This window comes from Myotis yumanensis, unplaced genomic scaffold (genome assembly GCF_028538775.1).
Source record: "Myotis yumanensis isolate MYYU_CA2020_CCGP unplaced genomic scaffold, mMyoYum1.0.hap1 SCAF_2, whole genome shotgun sequence".
NCBI lineage: Eukaryota > Metazoa > Chordata > Mammalia > Chiroptera > Vespertilionidae > Myotis > Myotis yumanensis.
The window spans coordinates 213,386,629-213,407,571 of record NW_027223753.1 but is presented as its reverse complement, the minus strand read 5'-3'; the positions used below and the strand labels follow the sequence as shown (position 1 = coordinate 213,407,571).

General features: G+C 38.4%; 1 protein-coding gene across 5 annotated transcripts in view; it reads left to right on the top strand.

Moving 5' to 3' along the window:
• The window catches only part of TTC3 (tetratricopeptide repeat domain 3), a 104,115-nt gene that overhangs the window by 828 nt on the left and 82,344 nt on the right, over positions 1–20,943 (top strand). For 3 of the 5 annotated variants that reach the window (XM_070407209.1, XM_070407207.1, XM_070407206.1), the window contains 6 exons: positions 11,217–11,371; positions 11,966–12,008; positions 12,593–12,743; positions 13,170–13,257; positions 14,136–14,189; positions 15,171–15,291. The exons of 1 other annotated variant lie outside the window; for it this stretch is intronic. In XM_070407209.1, the coding sequence (XP_070263310.1) occupies positions 11,228–11,371; positions 11,966–12,008; positions 12,593–12,743; positions 13,170–13,257; positions 14,136–14,189; positions 15,171–15,291 (601 nt within the window). In that variant the 5' untranslated portion in view covers positions 11,217–11,227. Of the gene's footprint in view, positions 1–11,216; positions 11,372–11,965; positions 12,009–12,592; positions 12,744–13,169; positions 13,258–14,135; positions 14,190–15,170; positions 15,292–20,943 lie in introns of those variants that run through there. One more of the 5 variants, XM_070407208.1, reaches the window with a different exon arrangement.

Sequence of the window (20,943 nt, the reverse complement as noted above, 5' to 3'; positions counted from 1 at the left end):
GGGCCCCGCGCCCCAAAAAGGAGAGGAGGCGTAGGTGGATTTGGGCGCTACCATGCGTGCCTTTTCCAGAGGCGCCCTACACCCCCAGAGCCCTGCTTGGATTGCAGGCTTTGGCCAATATTTGCAAAATCAATAACATCTAGCCGGCCCTGGCGTTCTCGCTAATACTGAACGGCTCACGCAGTGTTTGATGCCGTTCACATCTCCATTCCGCCCGACATCCTGGCGAGGGCAACCAGGTAGATGTTTTAAGATTGTGCTCCTTCTCCTCTGGGAGCAGTTTTCTCATTGTTCCAGCTCTAGCTAGGACTTTTTATTATTATTATTATTATTATTATTACAAGAAATTGGCATTTTTATTCTAAGGGAAACGGAATTCATTATGAGGATATGCAGAGAAAGAAACTTAAAATCCGTTAGGGACCCAACTACTCCTCTTGTGCAAAGAAAGGTGCCTGCTCTCTGCTCTAGGGCTGCGTTTTAGTGTTCATTTGCTTGATTGTCTTACTCTTGCCTAACTTTCCTTTATTTTTTTCTTTTTAATTTCTGGTATATTTCATATATGCAATACTAAGTGGGGGCGTCTAACCAATCCATGACTCAGATTTACAGATGTAATAATTTTGCCAAATTTACTTTAGATCCGTTTTTTTAAGAAATAAAATTGTAGGTATTGGAGATGGTCTCAGTTCCTCCCCTTCCTTCCGTGTTTAGGTTTGTGAATATCATTCCCTTGCATATTTTACCAGTATACTTGGATCACGGCGAATCCATAAGCAGTAATATAGTGTGTTTTTAAACTTTAATGGTATGAAAAAAATGTATCTTTTTGCAACTTGCTTTTTTTCAATCAGCACTACCTTTTGATATTTATAAACAAAATAATTTGGAAATTTGAGTTATCTTTGGTTCATTTTCATTGCTGGTATAGAAAACCATTGTATGAATATACCATTATTTATCCATTTCTCTGTTGATGGACTTTGAGGTTGTTTCTGGTTTTTTTACTCTTAAAAACAAACCCACAATAAACATCTTTGTGCTTGTATGCTTGTGCACACATTTGGAAATTTCTCCGGGAAATACACCTAGTCCTTTGCAGGATAGTAGTGATATGTGCATTTTCAACTTAACCAAAAATCACAGAAGCTCTCAAAATGGTGGTTCTAATTGTGACTCTCACTGGTATTGAGGGAGGGTGCTCATTTTTTCACATCCTTGCTAACTTTTACATTTCTGCCTTCTCTTTAATGACCAGCTACCTTATAACTTTAGCTTGCAGCTAAATTTGGCTTCTGCTCTAGCCGAGTTTATCTCAAGCAGCTAACTGGCTCAGTCTTTACCTAACTTGGTCCTCATAAGGTTAATTGCAATAAACATTTATTTTGTACCTAATGTATGTCAGTTCCTATGGTTGATATAAAGGTAATAATTTCCATCATGTACCTCTCTAGTGGCAGGTGAGGTGATTTAACTACTTTTTTTCATATGATGAATTGTTTTTAAAAATCTTTTTTTCTTTATTTAACGTAATATTTGATACATTCAGAATATATATAACCTATTTAACTTGTGAAGCAAAATAATAAAATGAACACCTATCGATCCACCACTCATTCCAAAAACACACACACGCATAAAATAACCTGTATTGAATGTGCTCACCTCCAGAGTGACTTACCTTCTGAATTGTGTCATTCATTGCTTCTTAAAAAATAATTTTGTCAGATATGTATACATCCCTCAACAATGTATGGTATCTGTTGTTTTTGAGTTTTTTAAAAAAGGAATATTGGATACAGTTTTCTTGGACTTGCTTATTTCTCTCAAAACAAGTACAGATTTAAATTGTCATTTTTCTTTGCTGTGTAATATTCCATGGGCGGATATAACACAGTGTATGCATTCTTCTGTTGATGGGCATTTTGGTTCTAGGTTTTGCTATTAATGAAGGTTCTTGTACATATATTCTAGGACACAGTTGCAAGAACTTCTCTAATTTTCTCACTGGGTATATGCCGCCCAGGGAATGATGATGATTTTCTAGGGAGGACTTGGGCACAAGTGATGTTTATGAATCAACTTATAGGTCAGGTTTCATAGGTACCTCCTGAAATTGGTAATGCCGAGGGCTTATCACAGTGGCCTCCTCCTGGTTCTAGTTTCCCCCCTTTCTTTTCACAGTTCCACTCACCCACATGGAATCTGCCTAGAGCAGGGGTGGGCAAACTTTTTGACTCGAGGGCCACAATGGGTTCTTAAACTGGACCGGAGGGCCGGAACAAAAGCATGGATGGAGTGTTTGTGTGAACTAATATAAATTCAAAGTAAACATCATTACATAAAAGGGTACGGTCTTTTTTTTTTTTAGTTTTATTTATTTCAAACAGGCAGGATCCAGCCCGCGGGCCGTAGTTTGCCCACGGCTGGCCTAGAGCATTACCCCAAGTGGGAAAACTACACAGAAAAAATGGGATAATTTAAAATACAGTGTTTAGTGTTAGGGAAAGCCTCTTTCAAAGCAGGCACTTCCCATCTCCTTAGGAGCTGCATTCCAAAAAATTTTAACTTTTTATGTGTAATTGTCACTGTATATAGTTAGTATTTTTATTAACTTTGCTGCAGTAATTATAATACAATTTAAACCAGTGATATTTCACTTTTATTTTAAAATGTCACTGATACTCCAGAAATTCATTTAAATTTAGGTAAAAAATTTTCATTGTCTTCTTAAACTATGAAGAGTATGTAATTTTTAAAGGCATTTTGATGGTTTGTGAATAAAAAAGGGGTGGACACCACTGTGATAAGCTATCTGGTAGAAGTGGAATTGTGGCTTATGGGTCATGAATATCGGACTTTACAAAGTGATGCCAAATTGTTTTCTGATGTGGTTGTATTACCTTATACTTTGGCCAGCAGTTTGTCAAATTATATACTGTGATTAGCAGTGTGTAAGAGTTCTAGTTGATCTATATCCTCTCCAACACTTGTTATCATCAGACTTCTTAATATTTGCCAATCAAATGGGTATGAAGTGATGTATCATTGTGGTTTTAATTTGTATTTCTTTGATTATTAATGAGTTTTCTTTTCATGTTTACAAACCTTCTGTTTTCCTCTTGTGAAATACCTGGCATATTTTTTACCCATTTTTCTATTGGGTTGACTTTTAAAAACTAATAAACTGTAACACCGGTCCTTTATTGATTATATGCACTGTAAATACCTTCTGTGACCTATCTTTTAACTCTTGATGTTTTTGTGTTTTTGTTTTGGTGAACAGAAGTTCTTAGTTTTAATGTAGTCTAATTGGAAACTTTCCATAGCCCTGGGATTGTAGAGACATTCTCCTGTGTTCCTTTCTAGAAGTTTTAAAATGATGCCTTTCACATTTAACTTCATAATCCATCTGTATTGATTTTTGTGTATGGTGTGAGGCAGTGATGCTCATTTCACCCCCTTCTCCCCCAAGGGGCTACAGTTGTCCTCTGATCATCTATTGAAATGATTCTCTGTTCACCAGTGATACCCTGAACCACTTCCTTTTCATGTTTATTCTCTATATACATGGCTTTGTTTCTGGCTAACCTTTCTGTGCCACTTGTCCACTTGTCTATGTCTGTGTTGATACCACTGTCTTAATTTCTAATGCTATAGCATAACCAGAAATCTTGATAATTGAGGGGGGGGGCTTGAGTCTCAGCTGTTGGATCTTTGTTCTTGTTTTAAGAATCAGTTTGTCACCTGACATGAAACATTCTTTGGGAATGAATTGGAATTGATTGAATAAGTTCAGGGGAGAATTGAAATCTTTAAGATTTTGAACCTTCCTGTCTGAGAACGTGGTATTTCTATGTATTTAGGTTTTAAATGTCTTTTAATAGAGTTTTGTCATTTTCTCCATACACATCTAACAGTTTTTAAATGTTTATTTCGATGTTTCTAGTAGATTTGTTTGCTATTATAAACTTGTTTTTTTAAGATTCTATTTTCTGTTTATTGTTGGTAAATGGAGAGTTAATGGATTTTAAAATATTGATCTTTAGTCATCTATTTGTTTCTAATATTTTCTGTAATTCTTTTGGGTTTCTATGTGGATAATTATATCATTTACAAATAGTGACTCTTTGAGTTCTTTCAATTTTCCCTTTTGTTTATTTTTCTTGTCTTTATATGCTGGCGTGCTTTTAGATCTATGTTTAGTGGAAGTGATTATGGTTGTTCATTAGAAGTGATTATAGTGGACATAAAAGTCTTGTTCCTGACTTTTAAGGGAATGCTTTTCCATTAAAAACAATGTTATGAATTTTTGTAGATACTCTTTAAGTTAGGGAAGTCTTTGTGATTTTGTCACATGCTTTTCTGTATCTGTTGAGAATATCTTGAGTTTTTTCTCCTTTAATGTGTTAAATGTAACGGATTCCACTTAACACATTTTAAAATTCTTAATTTTACATTCTTTCCTGAGATAAACCCAAATTGTTGTTGGTGAATTGTCTTTTTGCAAACTACTAGATAGAGCTTGCTAATACTTTACTTGGGATTTTTGTATTTGTCTTATGAATGAAATCACCTGCCATTGTTCTTTATTGACTGTCCAGTCTGACTTTGATATTAAGGTTACACATGCCTCATACCAGTTAGAGAGTAGGTCCTCTTTTTTTCTTTCCTGAGCCAGTTTGAATGGAGTGATTTGTCTCTTGAAAGTTTAGTGGAATTTAACTGTCAGAGCGAATGTTTTCTTTGTGAAAGAATTGCAGATGTTAATAATTTAGTAGAAATTAGCAGTTGAAATTAGGTGTTTCCTTTAGTCAATTTAGTAAGTTTTAGAAATTTGACCTTTCAACAAAAATTTCAAGTTTATTGGCATCAAGTTCATGTTATTGTCTTAATTCCCTTTAAATCTATTTTATCTGTGATTGTGTTCCCTTATTGTGATTGTTATTTGTGTGCGACTATTTTTTTTCTTGATTAGTCTTGAAAAAACTAATTAATCAAGTAGATTAATTAATTTGATTAATCTGGGCAGAGGAATAATTTTTGGCCTAAGTAGTCCTTTCTATTATATTTTTGTTTTTTTAGTTCATTGATATCTTTTCTTATTTATTTATTTTCTTCCTTTGGGTTTATTTTTACATTATTTTTTAACTTAAATTGTATGCTTATTAATTTTTAGTTACTCCTTTTTCCCAGTATAAGCATATAAAGCCATAAACTTCTTCAAAGGTCATTTTTACTTTATCTAACATGATTTAATTTAGTGTTTTAATTAACTTTCAAATCTAAGCATTTTTTAGATGTCCATTTTTATTTCTTCTTTGACTTACATGTTTTTAAATTTTCAAACTTATTTACATTAACATTTTTTCTTTTTACTCATTTCTTAATTGTTGTCAGAGAACATAATGTGCATTTTGTCTTAAAAAAATTGTTTGCCCTTGCTTTATGGTCTTGTACATAGTGAATTTTATTCTGTGTGTACCTGTGAAGAGTATGTATACTAATTGTTATGTATCCACTCGGTCAGGCTGGTAAATTGTGTTGTTCAGACTGTCTGTTAGTTTTGTTTGTTTGACCTAATTGAGAGAGATGTGTTGCAGTGTCCACTATTCTAATAGACTTCTTGTAGTCCTAACACTTTTTCTTTTTCTGTATTTTGAGGCTATTTGATGAGATACATGCAAGCTTATTATTTTCCTAGTGGACATATGTTGTGATCCTCTCCATGCCTAATGTTTTGTCTATCCCACCTTTCTTTTGGTAATAATTTACAGAATATTCTTTTCCTTTGTTTCACTGTCACTTTAAAAAATATCTTTATATTTTATGTGTCTCTTATAAAGAAAATAGTTCTGGATTTCTCTTTTAATTCACTGAGACTATGTCTTTGCTATTTTCTAAGAAGTTAGTTCAATCTCTTGGTGTCAACTCTGGGACATCTTGGTTAAATCCAGTTTTTATCTAAAATTACTTTTATTTACCCTTGTTCCTGAGAGATCATTTTGAGGCATATACACTTCTAGATTGATAGTTTATTTTCTGTCTGCATAGTGAAGATGTTTTACATGCAAGTTCTGCTGCCAGTTTTATTAAGCTTTGAAGAAAATATTCTTTTTCTTTTGACTACATTGGATTTTCTGTCTTTGATGTTATGACCTTTCACTTCTAAGTCTAGATGGAGATTACTCTTTATTTATCCTCTTTTATATACCCATGTTTCCTGATTCTGAATCTTGTCTTTCATGGGGTGTAGAATATTCTGAGGCATGTGTTCTTTAAATTTTGTCTCTCTCTGGCTTTACCTATTCTTTCTTTCTGGAAATTTAACTGAATATATATGTATCAGAGTGTATGCAGATCACTTACTTTTTATCTTTCATATTTTTATTTCCCTGTTTCTTTTACAGAATATACAATGCTGGGTAATTTCACCAGGCACATCTTCTAGATCATTAATTTTTTCTTCACCTGTGTCTAATCTTCTCTTTAACCCATCCATTTTTTTCTCTTACTTTTAACAACTATATTTTAAGTTTCTAAAAGTTTCACTTAGTTCTTTCTAAGATATACCCAGTCTTTTATTTTTTCCTTTGGTCTAATGTTTCTTGTTCAGTTTTTTGAATCCATACATATTCTGTAGACTGTATTGGCAATCCCAGTGTCTGATGTACTTAGGAGGTCTAAATTTGTTGCTTTTTTTTTTTTTTCTGTTGTGTTCCCTCATGGTGGACTGTAACCTTCTGCATTTAGTGATTTTTGATTATGAACTCCTATCTGATCTTTCTCTGGGACTCTTGAGAGTCTGGTTGGGGGGTGCTTTCCTTCTGATAGGATTTATATATCAGCTTTGACTGGAGTAGAGGAGTTTTCGTGGGACCACTTCTCGGTTCCCTCACTTTGTTTCTGGTCCAGAGCTCAGTGTCCTGATCCAACTACTGTTCTTGGCATTATTATGTGTAGCTCTTGACTGTCAGGTTTAGTTCTAGCAAGAGGGTTTTTGATTTTTTGTTTTGTTTTTTTGCAGGGTAAGGGTGGCTTTGAATATTCCCTATTTCTATGAACTCAGCAAAATAAAAATATTTAAAAACTAGGACTCACTTTTTTTGTAGTGATAGTCAATAAGTCAGTTACTTTAATATTTAATTTTATTCAAATATTTTAGTTTGTACTAGAAAAATATTCTGTCATACCAAACATAAGATTTCTTGGTGATATCAAAATTTCTATTAAAACATGTTTATATTGAAGTTATTCTAAAGAAAAATATTAAATAAATGACAGTACAGGTGGTAGGTGATTTGGCAAAGTTTTCTACTTTGGGGAATGTGAATAAAAATTTGGGAAACAGTCTAGGGAATCAAGATGGGTAGGGCACATTTTACCCTCTGGACCCGTAGAGAACCTACAGAGATAAATCTGTGATGACCAAACTGTGAAAACTGCTGTCAAAAGATATGGGCAGGGTACTCCAGGATTCCAGAGAAGAGGTACAGCAATAAACTTGGTGGTAGCAAGAAGATCAGGAAAGGCTTCCTGGAATTTAGTATTAAGGACTGGGAGGCCTTGGGTGGGCAGCATAAGGTTTGTTTAGGAATACAGGTAGTTGCTGAGTATGATTGGCTTGTAAGTTGAGTGTCATGCAGTGAGTGGAGACAAAAGCAGGAACAGGATCACAGAAGACCTTCTGTGCTACATTAGTGAGTTTGGACTTTATTCTGAAGATGAAGAGAAGCTGTTGAATGGTGTTATGATCAGAGTTTTAGAGGATGCCAAGATTGAAGGCATGTCACCAGTTAGGAGACTTGCTTGCGAAATCAGTTCAGAGGGGAAAGATGAAGCTACAACTAAGGCAGCAGCCCTGGGCATGAAGAGGTGTATGTGTGCTAATTTTAGATTTCTTAGGGGCGTAGAAATGACAAGACTTTGTGGTCAGTTGGGTAGAAATGTTGAAAGAAACTGGGGAGTCTAGATTGACCCCCAGGTTTCTGGTTTGGGTAAGCAGGTGGCATGTAGAGCAATTAACTGATGATATACAGAAAGAGGAAAGAACTTGGTTTCCTTTATTTTTGAGGAAAACGATAAGTTTGTCTCTCAACTTATTGAATCTGAGAGGCTTGTGGGACATCTAGGTTAAATCCAGTAGCAGTTGACAGGTTCTAGAATCATGAGATACAACCCAGGCTGGAGAGCTTTGAGCGGCTTGAGCATTTGGACGTTTCCACTGTTGTGTAGTATGAGATAACCTAAACTGGTTATAAATAAACACAACTTTTGAATAGTTAGGAATTTAATGTGTATGAAAAGCATACATTGTACATCAAACCTATGACATCATGGATATTATCAATTAGGCCAGGCGAGACCAATAAAAGAAATATCAAGTAAATAAAAATACATGTGACATGTGGAAATGGCAAAAATCATGGTGAAGCTGTGCAGATGATGGAAGTTCAGAAAGGGCTGTGTTAAGCCATGGGTGTGGTGGACAAGTCACCCAAGGAGAGAGTAAGCGTGAAAAGAAAAGAGAGTTGACATTTGGGTGGCGGGGAATGGAGAAGAAGAGCCCATGGAGACTGAGGAAGCGCAGCCAGAAGAATAGGAGGAGAACCAGAAGATGGTCTCTGGAGTCCAGATGAAGAGTTCTGAGAAGGAGGAAGTGGTCAACAGCGTCAAGTAAGTTGTAAGCTGAAAAGTGCTCTTTGGATTTAGCAATTGAGGTAGACCATTTAGCTGGAAGCATCCAAACAATGGGTTAGAAAAAAGGCTCATCTAGTATTAATGTTAATGATAGTTGGTATTTATAGCAGTTACTGTGTGCTAAAGTACTCTTCTAAGCACTTTAAATTTATTAACTGGTTAATCAAGCAGGTAGTAGTGCTGTCTGCATTTGATATGTGAGGACACTGAAGCACAGAGAGGTTAAGTAACTTGCTCAAGATCACACACTGAGGGAATGGGAGAGCCAGGTTCAAGCCCATGCAGTCTGGTTCCAGAGTCCATGCTCTTAACCACTATGCCATATCGCCTTTCTGGTTAAAACAAAATAGAAAATAAAAGTTACACCAGCGGTGTAATTACAGTATAGTTGGTGTAGGGTGTGGTATTGGTGAGATCTGCCAGGCTGATACGTCGCAGTGGCTCAGTCTGCCGGATGTGAGCCCATTAATTGTATTGTAACCGATGCCATGACAGTGACGTGTGGGCTGTGACAGACAGGTTTGGCTCTTTCTGTATTTACACACACAAAACATTTGTAAAACAAATGAGTTTAAAAGTGTATATATTTCCCAGGAGAGCATAGGTCCCGTATTATATACCACACTTTGGGTGCCAAAATGTCTCTTTATTTTTTCAAGTCATTGTTCGCTTTTGGAGTTAAATGCTTAACTCAGAATATTTTTGACCTAGAATAGGTCAGGGTCCAGACATTACATATAATCAATCTGTTGTAGAAGGTCACTAATGACCTTCCTGGGAGAGGAAACCCAGTTGTAGGAAACAAAGTAAATGCGAATGGAGGATTTGGATGGGAGAAGAGGAAGAAGAGCCCTGAGGAGGCTGAAGAATGTCTCTGGGAGGAGGCAGGGGAGACTTGAGCTGTAATGACGCTTGGTTGTTCTCAGAGGAGCTAATGGGAGTTAGATTTAAAAACCGGTTAGAAATGGGCAGTGATCTGAGGTGTGACCTTGGGAAAGAGCAGCCTCGATGAGGCGGGCAGTGCAGTTCATTTTAGCTGAGAAGGTAGATAAACTGCAAGGCTAGGGTCCTGAAGGGGTCATCTGTATGGGCCTGGGTGTGTCTGGGATGATAGAATTTGCAGGAGAGGGGAACACTCCCAACTAGTTGTCCGAGTTCTTAAACATGACAACCAGGAGGTACCTAGCTGGCAATGACAAGGAAACATATACATGGTACAATATAGTGTTTGAGAGGAGAGACTGGAATCAGAGGGCCTAGGTTTGAATCCTTCCTAGCTTGGTGACCTTGAGCATATTACTTACTTCATCTAGAATGTTTCTCATCCGAACAGTGGGGGTGATGGCAATTGAACTGAGAAGACTTGCTATGAGGATTGAAGGGGTGCATGTGACATGCTTGAAATAACGTGACAAATAGAACACAGAATTTGCCAGGAAGATTGTTGTTCTTCACCTCTGATATTGTGAGGTCTTTTCATACAGCAAATTGGACGTAATAAGAATGAAAGAAATGATTTGTGTTTTAAGACCTGATAGTGGTCTTGCTTAGGAAAACGGAAAGTTGGTTTGTCTTAGCAATAGTGAGATAATAGTGGGGAAGCAAAAGGTATAAAAAATGGTGCTGCTGATGATAGGAAAAGAAAGCCATTACTTGGGCTAGAGTTAGAAGTAATAAAATGCTGCATTTTTCAGTGATGTTTAGGTTGTGAAGCTTTTCTTTGAAAGCTTTAAATCTTATTGAACTTTCTTCAGGGGAAGAAACCTTAGTTTGAAAAGGAAAGCCCTAATTTCCTTTCCCCATTGAACATGAGGGGTTTTGCCCACCTTTGCAATCAGCAGTGTTGACTGTTGTAGTTGAGAAGTGTTGGGGCAGGATGGTTAGCAGCTCTTGAGAGGGAAGGTCTGGTGTGGCTGTGGGGATGAAGAGGTTGATAGATTCACCCTGTACCACTCGGCTGTGCAGCTTTGCCCAAGACATAAACACACGGAGGGATGAGTAGGAAAGTATGAGCAGCTGAAATGAAATGTTTCCTCAGTGGAGTCAGGATTAGTTCTAGCCAGAAGGTTGAGAATGTAGCAGTGTGTGGATTGTGAAATAATGATTTTCACAGGATGCAGTAAAAGCAGATGGTGTAAAAGGGCAGCAGTGGAAAGATGTCTTGTTCATTCAGCAAACACTTGAGGGCTTCCATGTGCTAGGCACATAAAAGATGAATAAGATGCCCATAATTATCCTCCGTCTGAAGGAGACGTGTAAACATAAATTCAGAGTAGAGGTTGGTGACTTTGAATTTGAGAAAAAGAAGAAATAGATTAAACTGATATTTGAAGAAAGTTGAGGAAGGAATTGCAGAATGAGGACAAGAATCTCTCAGGAGCTCAGTGTTCTTATTGGAGTTATTTCCTTGGGGCATAAGTTCCAGGTGTTTTTCTAAAATGTCCTAGAGGCCAGGCAGACTGCTTCTTGTAGCTGAGTGACTTAATCACTGACTTGGCTTTGTGTTGTTTCCTTAGGACGCTGCGCCATGGACATTCTGGCCCTGGGAGAGTACACCACCACAGATTATGCCTGGTTAGAAGAGTCCCCTTTTGAGGACGATAGTGTCTTTGCTTCTGAATTTATGCCCAATGATTATGTTCGTGTGACTCAACTCTTCTGTGATGGGGTGGTAAGTAGATTAGTTAACTTTTTGTTACGTCTTCTTAAAGGATTTTACTGTAAGGTTTTTAAAAATCGAGTAGAGTGGAAATCATATGACATATGATTTTAGGTGTACAACAAGATTTGATTATATGTGAAATCACCTAGTTAATATCCATCAACACATATAGTTACAATTGTTTTCTTGTGATGAGAATTTTTGAGATTTACCTCTTAAAGATTTTTGATTTAGAGCTATCTGAGTATAGGTGTTTTGTGCTACGTGAGTTTTTACGAAGAGCTATACATGCTTTAGAAGAGGTGATTTCAGAAGGGAAAGTAACGCAGGACCTCGGCAGCAAGAAGGTGCAGTGCCAGAGCATGAGTGATGGAAAGTGTTTCTGCCTGAGTTTAAAGAGCTCTCAGGGAAACACCGGGAAAAGGTCTAGTGACGCGTTGGTTGAAGATGCTGCATTCAAAGTGTATAAATAAATGTGCACTTTTTTAGTTCAGTGCTAATAATCTTTACATTAAAAATCAAGAACCATGCTTTTGAATCTTATCAGGTATAAATCAAATGTGGGTTTTTGTGTGTGTTTGTGTGTTTTTGTTTTTTTTTTAGGGTAGGCAGTATAAAGATTATGCCGAAAGTGAGAGAAACTTAGGTGAGTACACTGGTATTTTAACTGTAATTTGGTAAAAGACTATCACATGAAGTTCATCCTTTCACATTAATATAACAGACTTACATAGCTCTTAAAAAATTATTCTTTTTTTTAAAAGTAACAATTTGCTCAAGAGCTTTTCTTTATTGTTATATGTTTTTATTATTGATTTTAGAGAGGAAGAAAGAGAGAGAGAGAGATAGAAACATCAATGATGAGAGAGAATCATTGATTGGCTGCCTTCTGCACACCCCCTCCTGGGGACCGAGCCCGCAAACCAGGCATGTGCCTTTGACTGGAATCAAACCCAGGACCCTTCAGTCCTCAGGCTGATGCTCTATCCACTGAGCCAAACCAGCTAGGGCTAACAATTTATTCTTACTATTCTTTTTCATTAGAAACCAAAACCTTTTTTAAAATAGAGTTTTAGCTCACTTGAATATTCTTAATATCTAACAGGTTGAAATATTTTATCCATTCATTTCTTACTTTCCCATAATCTGTTTTTGCTTTTTCTTATTAACACTGTTGATTGATTCCAAAATGAGGCACAGAATATTAATTTAAACAATTTTTAAATTAAGAATTCGACATCTGCAATATGTGGTGTACTAAACCAGTTTCTATCCTGCGAGATTACTGTGATGCCATTAAAATACACATCTTCTGGCCACTTCTGTTTCAACATCAACACAGTTCCATAATATCACGGCTGTACCCCTGTGTGGAGGCCACGTAAGTTACTACATTATTCATTTTGTATAAACAGTGGTGAACACATTGGCCAATATTGAGGAATGCCAACCAAGTACAGTGGAAGGCTATGTCTCATGCTTGTATACTATTCAGCTGTATTCTTGTTTAGTAGAGTGGAAAAAGTTAGTACTTGGGATTTGGATATGAATGAATAATCATGATAATAATATATATAATGAATGAAATTCTGAAGAGCATTAGATGCTAAATTTGAAACTGAGTAAGGAAAATTATATGATTTTTTATAAATATCAGCATTGTATACAAGAAAAGGTATAATATTTTATCCACTTAAACTTATTGTTACTTAGAGCGAAGGAACAGAACTTAAAGGAGTGACATGCAGTTAAGTGTAAATTTTAATACACAGGAACCTAATTTTTAAAAAATAAATTTTTCTTTAAGCAGTTCTCATACTTCTGAGATAAGTTTGAAGGAATTGCAACATCTTGAGTTGATGGAAGATATTGTGGATTTGGCGAAGAAAGTTATGGTAAGTGGTGGAATATGGCTTTGTTCTCCTCTATTTAAAGATTATGAGTATATGGTGTCAGGCCATGTGACTAATTTATAATGGTTAGGAGGTTTCGGTTCTGATTAGCCTGAGATGGTGCTGCCGCCCATGAGTCTGTGCTATGTATTTGAGAGATCAGGCAGACGGCTGTTTTTGTGGTTCTGACAGGACATGTTGAGAACCAGGACAGCTCTCTGTTACTAAGGATAGAAATTAGAATTTGTCACAAATGAAAGTTTACTCTTGATTCACAGAAACTGTTGTCCCAGGTTCTAAAAGTGAGGGGTTCCGTTTTCTAACTTAAAATCACGCCACTGCCACCACCACCGCCGCAAATATTTTTCCGTTTGGGTCATCTTATGTCATATTTGAGCAGGTGTCCTTGTACTGCACTGAGGGGTGTTTTTTTTTCATTGAGAGCCATTTGATAATTTTTCTTATTTCAGTTGATTATGGAGCCAACTGGTTTTTTTTTTTAATTCTTTATTGTTGAAAGTATTAACAAGTGTTTTTCTTGGTATTCTCATTGCAAACTTAAATTTAGAAAGGGCATTTGATGTTTATTTTCTGTTGCTAATCCTTTGCAGTAACATATCAGCCAATGTATTCTTATAAAAAAATACAGGTATAATTAACTTAGAAATTCATATATCTAGAAGTGACACTAAATCTTTTTATCATTAGAACCCAGTGTGAGACTATTTCTGAATTCTTGTTTTAGGGTCCTTAAGGTAAATTGAGCATGAAAATGAACTACTATGTATTCCTAAAATGTAGGATTTTGTTGTTCATTGGAAAATTCATGTGTAATTGACCGAATAAAGATGAAAAATGTGTTTTATGTTCTTTTTTTGCAGAACGATTCCTTCTTTATTGGAGGCTTACTGAGAATTGGTTATAAGATAGAAAATGTAAGTGTTAAACACAGGAACCCAACACAGCCACTGTGAGTCAGTGCAGTTGCCTTGCTGCTTGTTGCCCACGTCTGGGTCTACATAGTCAACGCTTTATGTGTAGTGTGTGGTGGTTTTGAATTCTATGTTTTGCTTAAGCGCTCTCCTTATTCTAGGTGATTTACATAATTTTCATTTTCCCCCAAATTATGCCTAGTGTAATTTTGAACCTCTTTTACAAGTTGATTCTTTTTTCTCTTTTAGATTATTTACCTGGCATATATTCTCCCAAATGAAATTATTAGGTCCCTGGTATGAACATGTTTTGCTATATTATTACTAGATAATCATCACATACAATGGTAAACCAATTTTTAGTGCTATTGGTAACATAAACTTGTACACGTTTCCCTTAGCCTAGCATCTGCCCGATAACTCCACTATTTAATTTCTGAAGCCATCTCAGACACTAGAAGTACGAATGAACGCTCTGTGAAGATCATTGCCCTGAGTGCTCATTTGCCCAGCCACACCCTCGTTTACCTCCTATTCTTCTGTTTGCCACAGACCATTTAAAACCATAATCCCTTTGGTGAACCTTCATCTATACCTTTAAACTTGAGACAAGGATGGAAGTCCTAATTTAGATGAGATCTCAGATGCCTGGTTCATCTCATATTATTAAACTCTTCTGCTACCCAGGGCCATCTCGAGCTGAGCAGTAGACGTCATCTGTCAGGTCTCTAATCATTGCAGAAGCATCTTGAGCTCTGCGGGTGGCCCAAGGTGGTCTGAAATGTAACATACACCAGTCCATGGTGTCTGTTAACTTGTATGTTGGGGTCCAGCTATTTTAGTTCTGTGCTAGAGTAATGAAAATATGAGGTTACAAGTTTTATATTAAGAATCTGAAATACTATATAACATAAATATATAATGCCACATGTGAATTTAGAATTAATACCGAAATCACATTCTACATCCCTCTTTTTGAAACAGAATATATTGGCAATGGAAGAAGCTTTGAATTGGGTGAAATACACAGGCGATGTAACAATTCTATCTAAATTAGGAGAAGTTGACAATTGTTGGCCTCTGTTAAGTATTTTCTTTACTGAATGTAAGTATAAATGCTTTAGATTGTTATTTGACTCAGTTTTTAAAGGTATTAGTTGGGAAAATGGAATGTGTAGGTATTTATCTTAGGATTAAAAAAAAATGTTTTTCTCTGAGTAAGGGAAAAGCCGGCATAAAAGAACTTTAACCTTGTAGTTAGTTTCATTCTGTATTTCCTGTCTTAATGATTTATATGACATATTTTATTGAATTTTTAAAAAATATGTTTTTATTGATTTTAGAGAGAGAGGAAGGGAGAGGGATAGAAACATTGATGAGAGAGACATCGATTGGCTGCCTCCTGCATGCCCCCTACTGGCAATCGAGCCCACAACCCAGGCATGTGCCCTGACCAGAATCAAACTGGTGACCTCTTAGTTCATGGGTCAATGCTCAAACACTGACACTTTAAAAAGTTTTTGCCAAGTAGATGTCATAAGTTATCTATATAATACTCAAGTTATCCTATATAATAAAGAGCTAATATGCTAATTAGACCAGATGGCAGAATGACCCTACAGAATGACCTTCCAGAACAACCAGTGGGTGGGGCCGCGAGGCAGCCAGTGAATTTCGTGCATCAGGCCTCTAGTCCTATGTAATAAAAGCCTAATATGCTAAGTGTCTGGTTGTCCAGTCCTCCATTCAACCAATCAAAGCATAATATGCTAATGATATGTTAAGGCCGCACAATCGCTTCCTGTGACATGCACTGACCACCAGGGGGCAGACGCTCCAACTGGTAGGTTAGCTTGCTGCTGGGGTCTGGTTGATCGGGACTGAGTGAGACAGGCCGTACCCGCCCTGGAGCCCTCCCACAGTCCCTCCCCAGCTAGCCAACCTCCTGGATCCCTCCCCAGCCCCGATTGTGTACTAGTAGGGTCCCTCGGCCTGACCTGTGCCCTCTCACAATCTGGGCTGAGGGACACCTCCCCCCCCCCCGCCCCCCCCCCCCGAGTGTACAAATTTTGTGCACTGGGGCTCTAGTTACATATAATATCCAAAGAGACCACAACGGGGGTTCATATACTAGGTGGACCGGTTAATAATGTAGATTTTGTAATCAAAGAAAACACGATAATTTCAAGAGAAACATCAAAAGTGCTTTATTCAAAATAATGTCCATCGCTAGCTACACATTTCCCCCATCTTTCAGATAATTTGTGGATTCCATCCCAATAGAACTTTTCTTGTTTTGAGGCAAACCATTCAGAGACCCAATTTTCCACTTCTTTGTACGTTTTGAAGTGCTGCTCAGAAAGTACATGTGCCATCGATCAGAACAAGTGGTCATCTGAAGGAGCAAGGTCTGGTGAATATGGCGGGTGGGTTAATACTTCCCAGGCAAGATCTTTTAATGTGTCTTTAACTGGTTTTGAAGTGTGTGATGGTACGTTATCATGAAGCAAAATTACTTTGCCGTGTCTTCTGGCACATTCTGGTTGTTTCACTATCAAAGCATGGTTCAAATTGATTATTTGTTGTCAGTAGTGATCAGTATTAACAGTTTCACCTAGTTTTAGAAGCTCATAATACACCATACCTTCCTGATCCCACCAAACACAGAGCACTGTCTTCTTTCCGAAGCAATTTGGCCTTGCAGTCAATGTTGATGCTTGACCTGGATAAACCCATGATTTTGTGCATTTGGGATTCTCAAAATAAATCCACTTTTCATCGCCAGTCACAATTCGATGCAAAAAAGACTTTCTTTCCTGTCGTTGAAGCAACATTTTACTGATGACTTTTTGGTTTTCCATTTGTCTTTCCTTCAGTTGATGTGGCACCCATTTTCCTTCCTTTAAAATCTTTCCCATTGCTTGTAAATGATCGGAAATTGTTTGCTGAACAACGTTTAATGTTTCTGCAAGTTGGTTTTAAGTTTGACACGCATCTTCATCCAATAATGCTTGTAATTGTTGGTCTTCAAACTTTTTTGGTTGACCTGGACGTTCTTTGTCTTTCACATCGAAATCATCACTTTATTTTTTTAAAATAAATCTTTATTGTTCAGATTATTACAGTTGTTCCTCTTTTTTCCCCCCATAGCTCCCCTACCCCCTGGTTTCTACCCCACCCATGCCCTTAACCGCCCTCCCCCACTGTCCTCATCCATAGGTATAAGATTTTTGTCCAATCTCTTCCCACACCCCCACACTCACTTCCCCCTGAGAATTGTCAGTCCACTCCCTTTCTATGCCCCTTATTCTGTTATATTCACCAGTTTATTCTGTTCATCAGATTTTTTTATTCTCTTGATTTTTAGATTCACTTGTTGGTAGATATGTATTTGTTGTTCATAATTTTTATCTTTACCTTTTTAAAAAATACCCTTCAGCATTTCATATAATACTGGTTTGGTGGTGATGAACTCCTTTAGCTTTTTCTTGTCTGTCAAGCTCTTTATCTGACCTTCAATTCTAAATGTTAGCTTTGCTGGGTAGAGTAATCTTGGTTGTAGGTTCTTGCTATTCATCACTTTGAATATTTCTTGTCACTCTCTTCCGGCCTGCATAGTTTCTTTTGAGAAATCAGCTGACAGTCGTATGGGTACTCCCTTGTAGGTAACTAACTGTTTTTCTCTTGCTGCTTTTAAGATTCTCTCTTTGTCTTTTGCCCTTGGCATTTTAATAATGATATGTCTTGGTGTGGTCCTCTTTGGATTCCTTTTGTTTGGGGTTCTCTGCGCTTCCTGGACTTGTAAGTTTATTTCTTTCACCAGGTAGGGGAAATTTTCTGTCATCATTTCTTCAAATAGGTTTTCAATATCTTGCTCTCTCTCTTCTTCTGGCACCCCTATAATTCGGATGTTGGTACACTTGAAGTTGTTCCAGAGACTCCTTACACTACCTTCATATTTTTGGGTTCTTTTTTCTTTTTGCTTTTCTGGTTGGGTGTTTTTTGCTTCTTCATATTTCAAATCTTTGACTTGATTCTTGGGATCCTCTTGTCTGTTGTTGGATCTCTGTATAATAATCTTTATTTCAGTCAGTGTATGCTTAATTTCTGATCGGTCCTTTTTCATATCCTTGAGGGTCTCACTATATTTCTCGGAGGTTTCTAGAAGATTCTTGATTAACCTTATAACTGTGCTTTTGAACTCTATATCCAGTAGTTTGCTTTCCTTCATTTCTTTCATTTGTGACATGTTTCTTTGTCTCCGCATTTTGGCTGCGGAGAGGTCCCTGGGTCTGTGTCCTGTGGCCCCGTGCAGGAGCAATGATCACTGCAAGCACCTCTAAGAGAAAGCCGCTCTCACATTCCGGCCCGATGCCTGTGTTGATAGAGTGGCTTTGTGTGCTAGGTGTCCTATAGGCCCCAGTGGCTCAGCCTCCCCAATTACCTGAGGTGGACACTCTTGGTGCACCCCTTTGTGGGCTTTGTGCACAGTCTTGTTGTAGTTAAGCCTTGATTGTTGTTGGTATCACTAGGAGGAATTGACCTCCAGGCCAATTGCCTGTGAGGACCAGCTGTGTCTACAATGGGAGAACTGTGTTGGAGACACTCTAATGGAGCAGGACTTGCTTCAGTGTGGCTTTGGTGCTCACTGAGTCTGCCCCCTGAGTGTGTCTCTTATGGATCTGAAGAGTTTTAATCTGGATGGTCTCACACTGACCACTGGATACATTGGCTCTTGGATCTCCAAGGAGGTGCAAAGTCAGCCACTGCCTGAGACCACCCAGCAGGAGGTACCAAGAGATCTGCAGATTCCTCCTCTTGGTTTGGGGTTTGGAAGTGCCCAGATGAGGCCCAGCTGTGAAGCAATGTAGGCTGCTGTTGCAGGGTCTTAGGCCTTTTGGAAGCTTTGTAGTTCTTGGACCCAGCTGCAGTTTGTTAGGTTTTAGGTTGCAAAATGACAGGCCATTCATATGCAAAAGTCGCTGTGCACAGCTTGGGTGGGGTTGTAAATTGGGTGGGGCAGGGTCTCAGGGAATCACCAGGGCGGAGCAAACAGCAATGGCTGCCAGTCAGCCCTTCCCCAGAGAGGTCCCTGGGTCTGTGTCCTATGGCCCCGTGCAGGAACAATGATCACTGCAAGCACCTCTGAGAGAAAGCCGCCCTCGCGTTCCGGCCTGATGCCAGACAGTCCAGTTTCTCCCCATCTGTGTCTGGGTTCCCAGTGTCTCGCCCAGAACTGGAGTTCAGAGCAATCGGGAGCTTGTATCTCCCTCCCAATTGAAAAACACAGCAGCGCTCCCAGTTGCCAGCCTGTTTCACGCGTGCCTCCGTACCTCCGCACTTCTGCACCTCCTACCAGTCTCAATGTGCTTTTTTCTTTCCTTCTAGTTGTATAACTTCCACTCAACCAGCTTTCCTGTTGTTCTGGATGATATTTGTTTTGTCTCTTAGTTGCAATTTTGATGTGGTTGTAAGAGGCAGCAAATACAGGTGCTTACCTATGCCGCCATCTTGGTTGTCTCGAAACCATCACTTTTAAAGCGTTTAAACTAGCGTTCACAAGTATCTTGAGTTGGAACATGTTCACCATAAGCTTCCTGAAGTAAATGATAACTTTTTCTTCAAAATAAAGTAATGAATTAAAACTTCCCTCAAATGCTCTTCTTTTGGCATGAAATTCTACATTTTCAAGTGTAAAAATATCTATGATGTTAATACCTTCAGGAAATTTGACATATGAAGTTTTGAAGCTTGCTGTCAATACAACAAAATAGCATACATATCAAATCGCATATAAACATATGTGTAGCTCGAGCTAGTGAAAAAAATCCGCATTATTAACTGGTACACCTAGTATTCTCACTGGTAAGAGAAATAAGTTAGAGCTAAGATTATAATTTTCATTTCCCTGATGAATCTGTTATCCTATCTAATAATAGACAAACATGGAAATTAACCGTACCTCCGACACGCTTCCCATTGGCTAATCAGGGTGATATGCAAATTAACTGCCAACCAAGATGGCGGCCGGCAGCCAGGCAGCTGAAGTGAACAGGAGGCTTGCTTGCTCCAGTGATGGAGGAAGCCAAGGTTCCCCGCCTGCCACTGTCGGCCTCTGAGATGCACTCTAAGAAACAATGTTGCAATTATAGAAGCTAAACAAACCCCAGAAACCTGCTTTCAGCCGGCTGGGCCTCAGAGCTGGAGTTGCAACAGTGGTTCAATTATAGAAGCCAAACAAACCCAGATACCTGTTTTCAGCAGCCGAGGTCTCAGAGCTGGAGCCGAGCCTCAGAGCTAAAGCCGGCTCTCAGTTCCAGTGACAGCCATAGAAAGTAAATAAATCCCAGAATAAAAAGAAAAAAAGGAGAGGTTGGGAACTTCAGTCACCCGCCAGCCTGAAAACAGCCCTCAGCCCCTCACTCAGACTGGCCAGGCACCCCAGTGGTGACCCCCACCCTGAAGGGGGTGTGATCAGCTGCAAACAGCCATCATCCCCCAACCAGGCTGGCCAGGCACCCAAGCGGGACCCCCACCCTGATCCAGGACACCCTACAGGGAAAACCAGCCGGCCCCCACCCATGCACCAGGCCTCTATCCTATATAGTAAAAGGATAATATGCAAACTAACCCTAACAGCAGAAAGACTGGGAATGACTGGTCACTATGACACGCACTGACCACCAGGGGGCAGACGCTCAATGCAGGAGCTGCCCTCTGGTGGTCAGGGCGCTCTCACATGGAAGGAGCTCTGCTC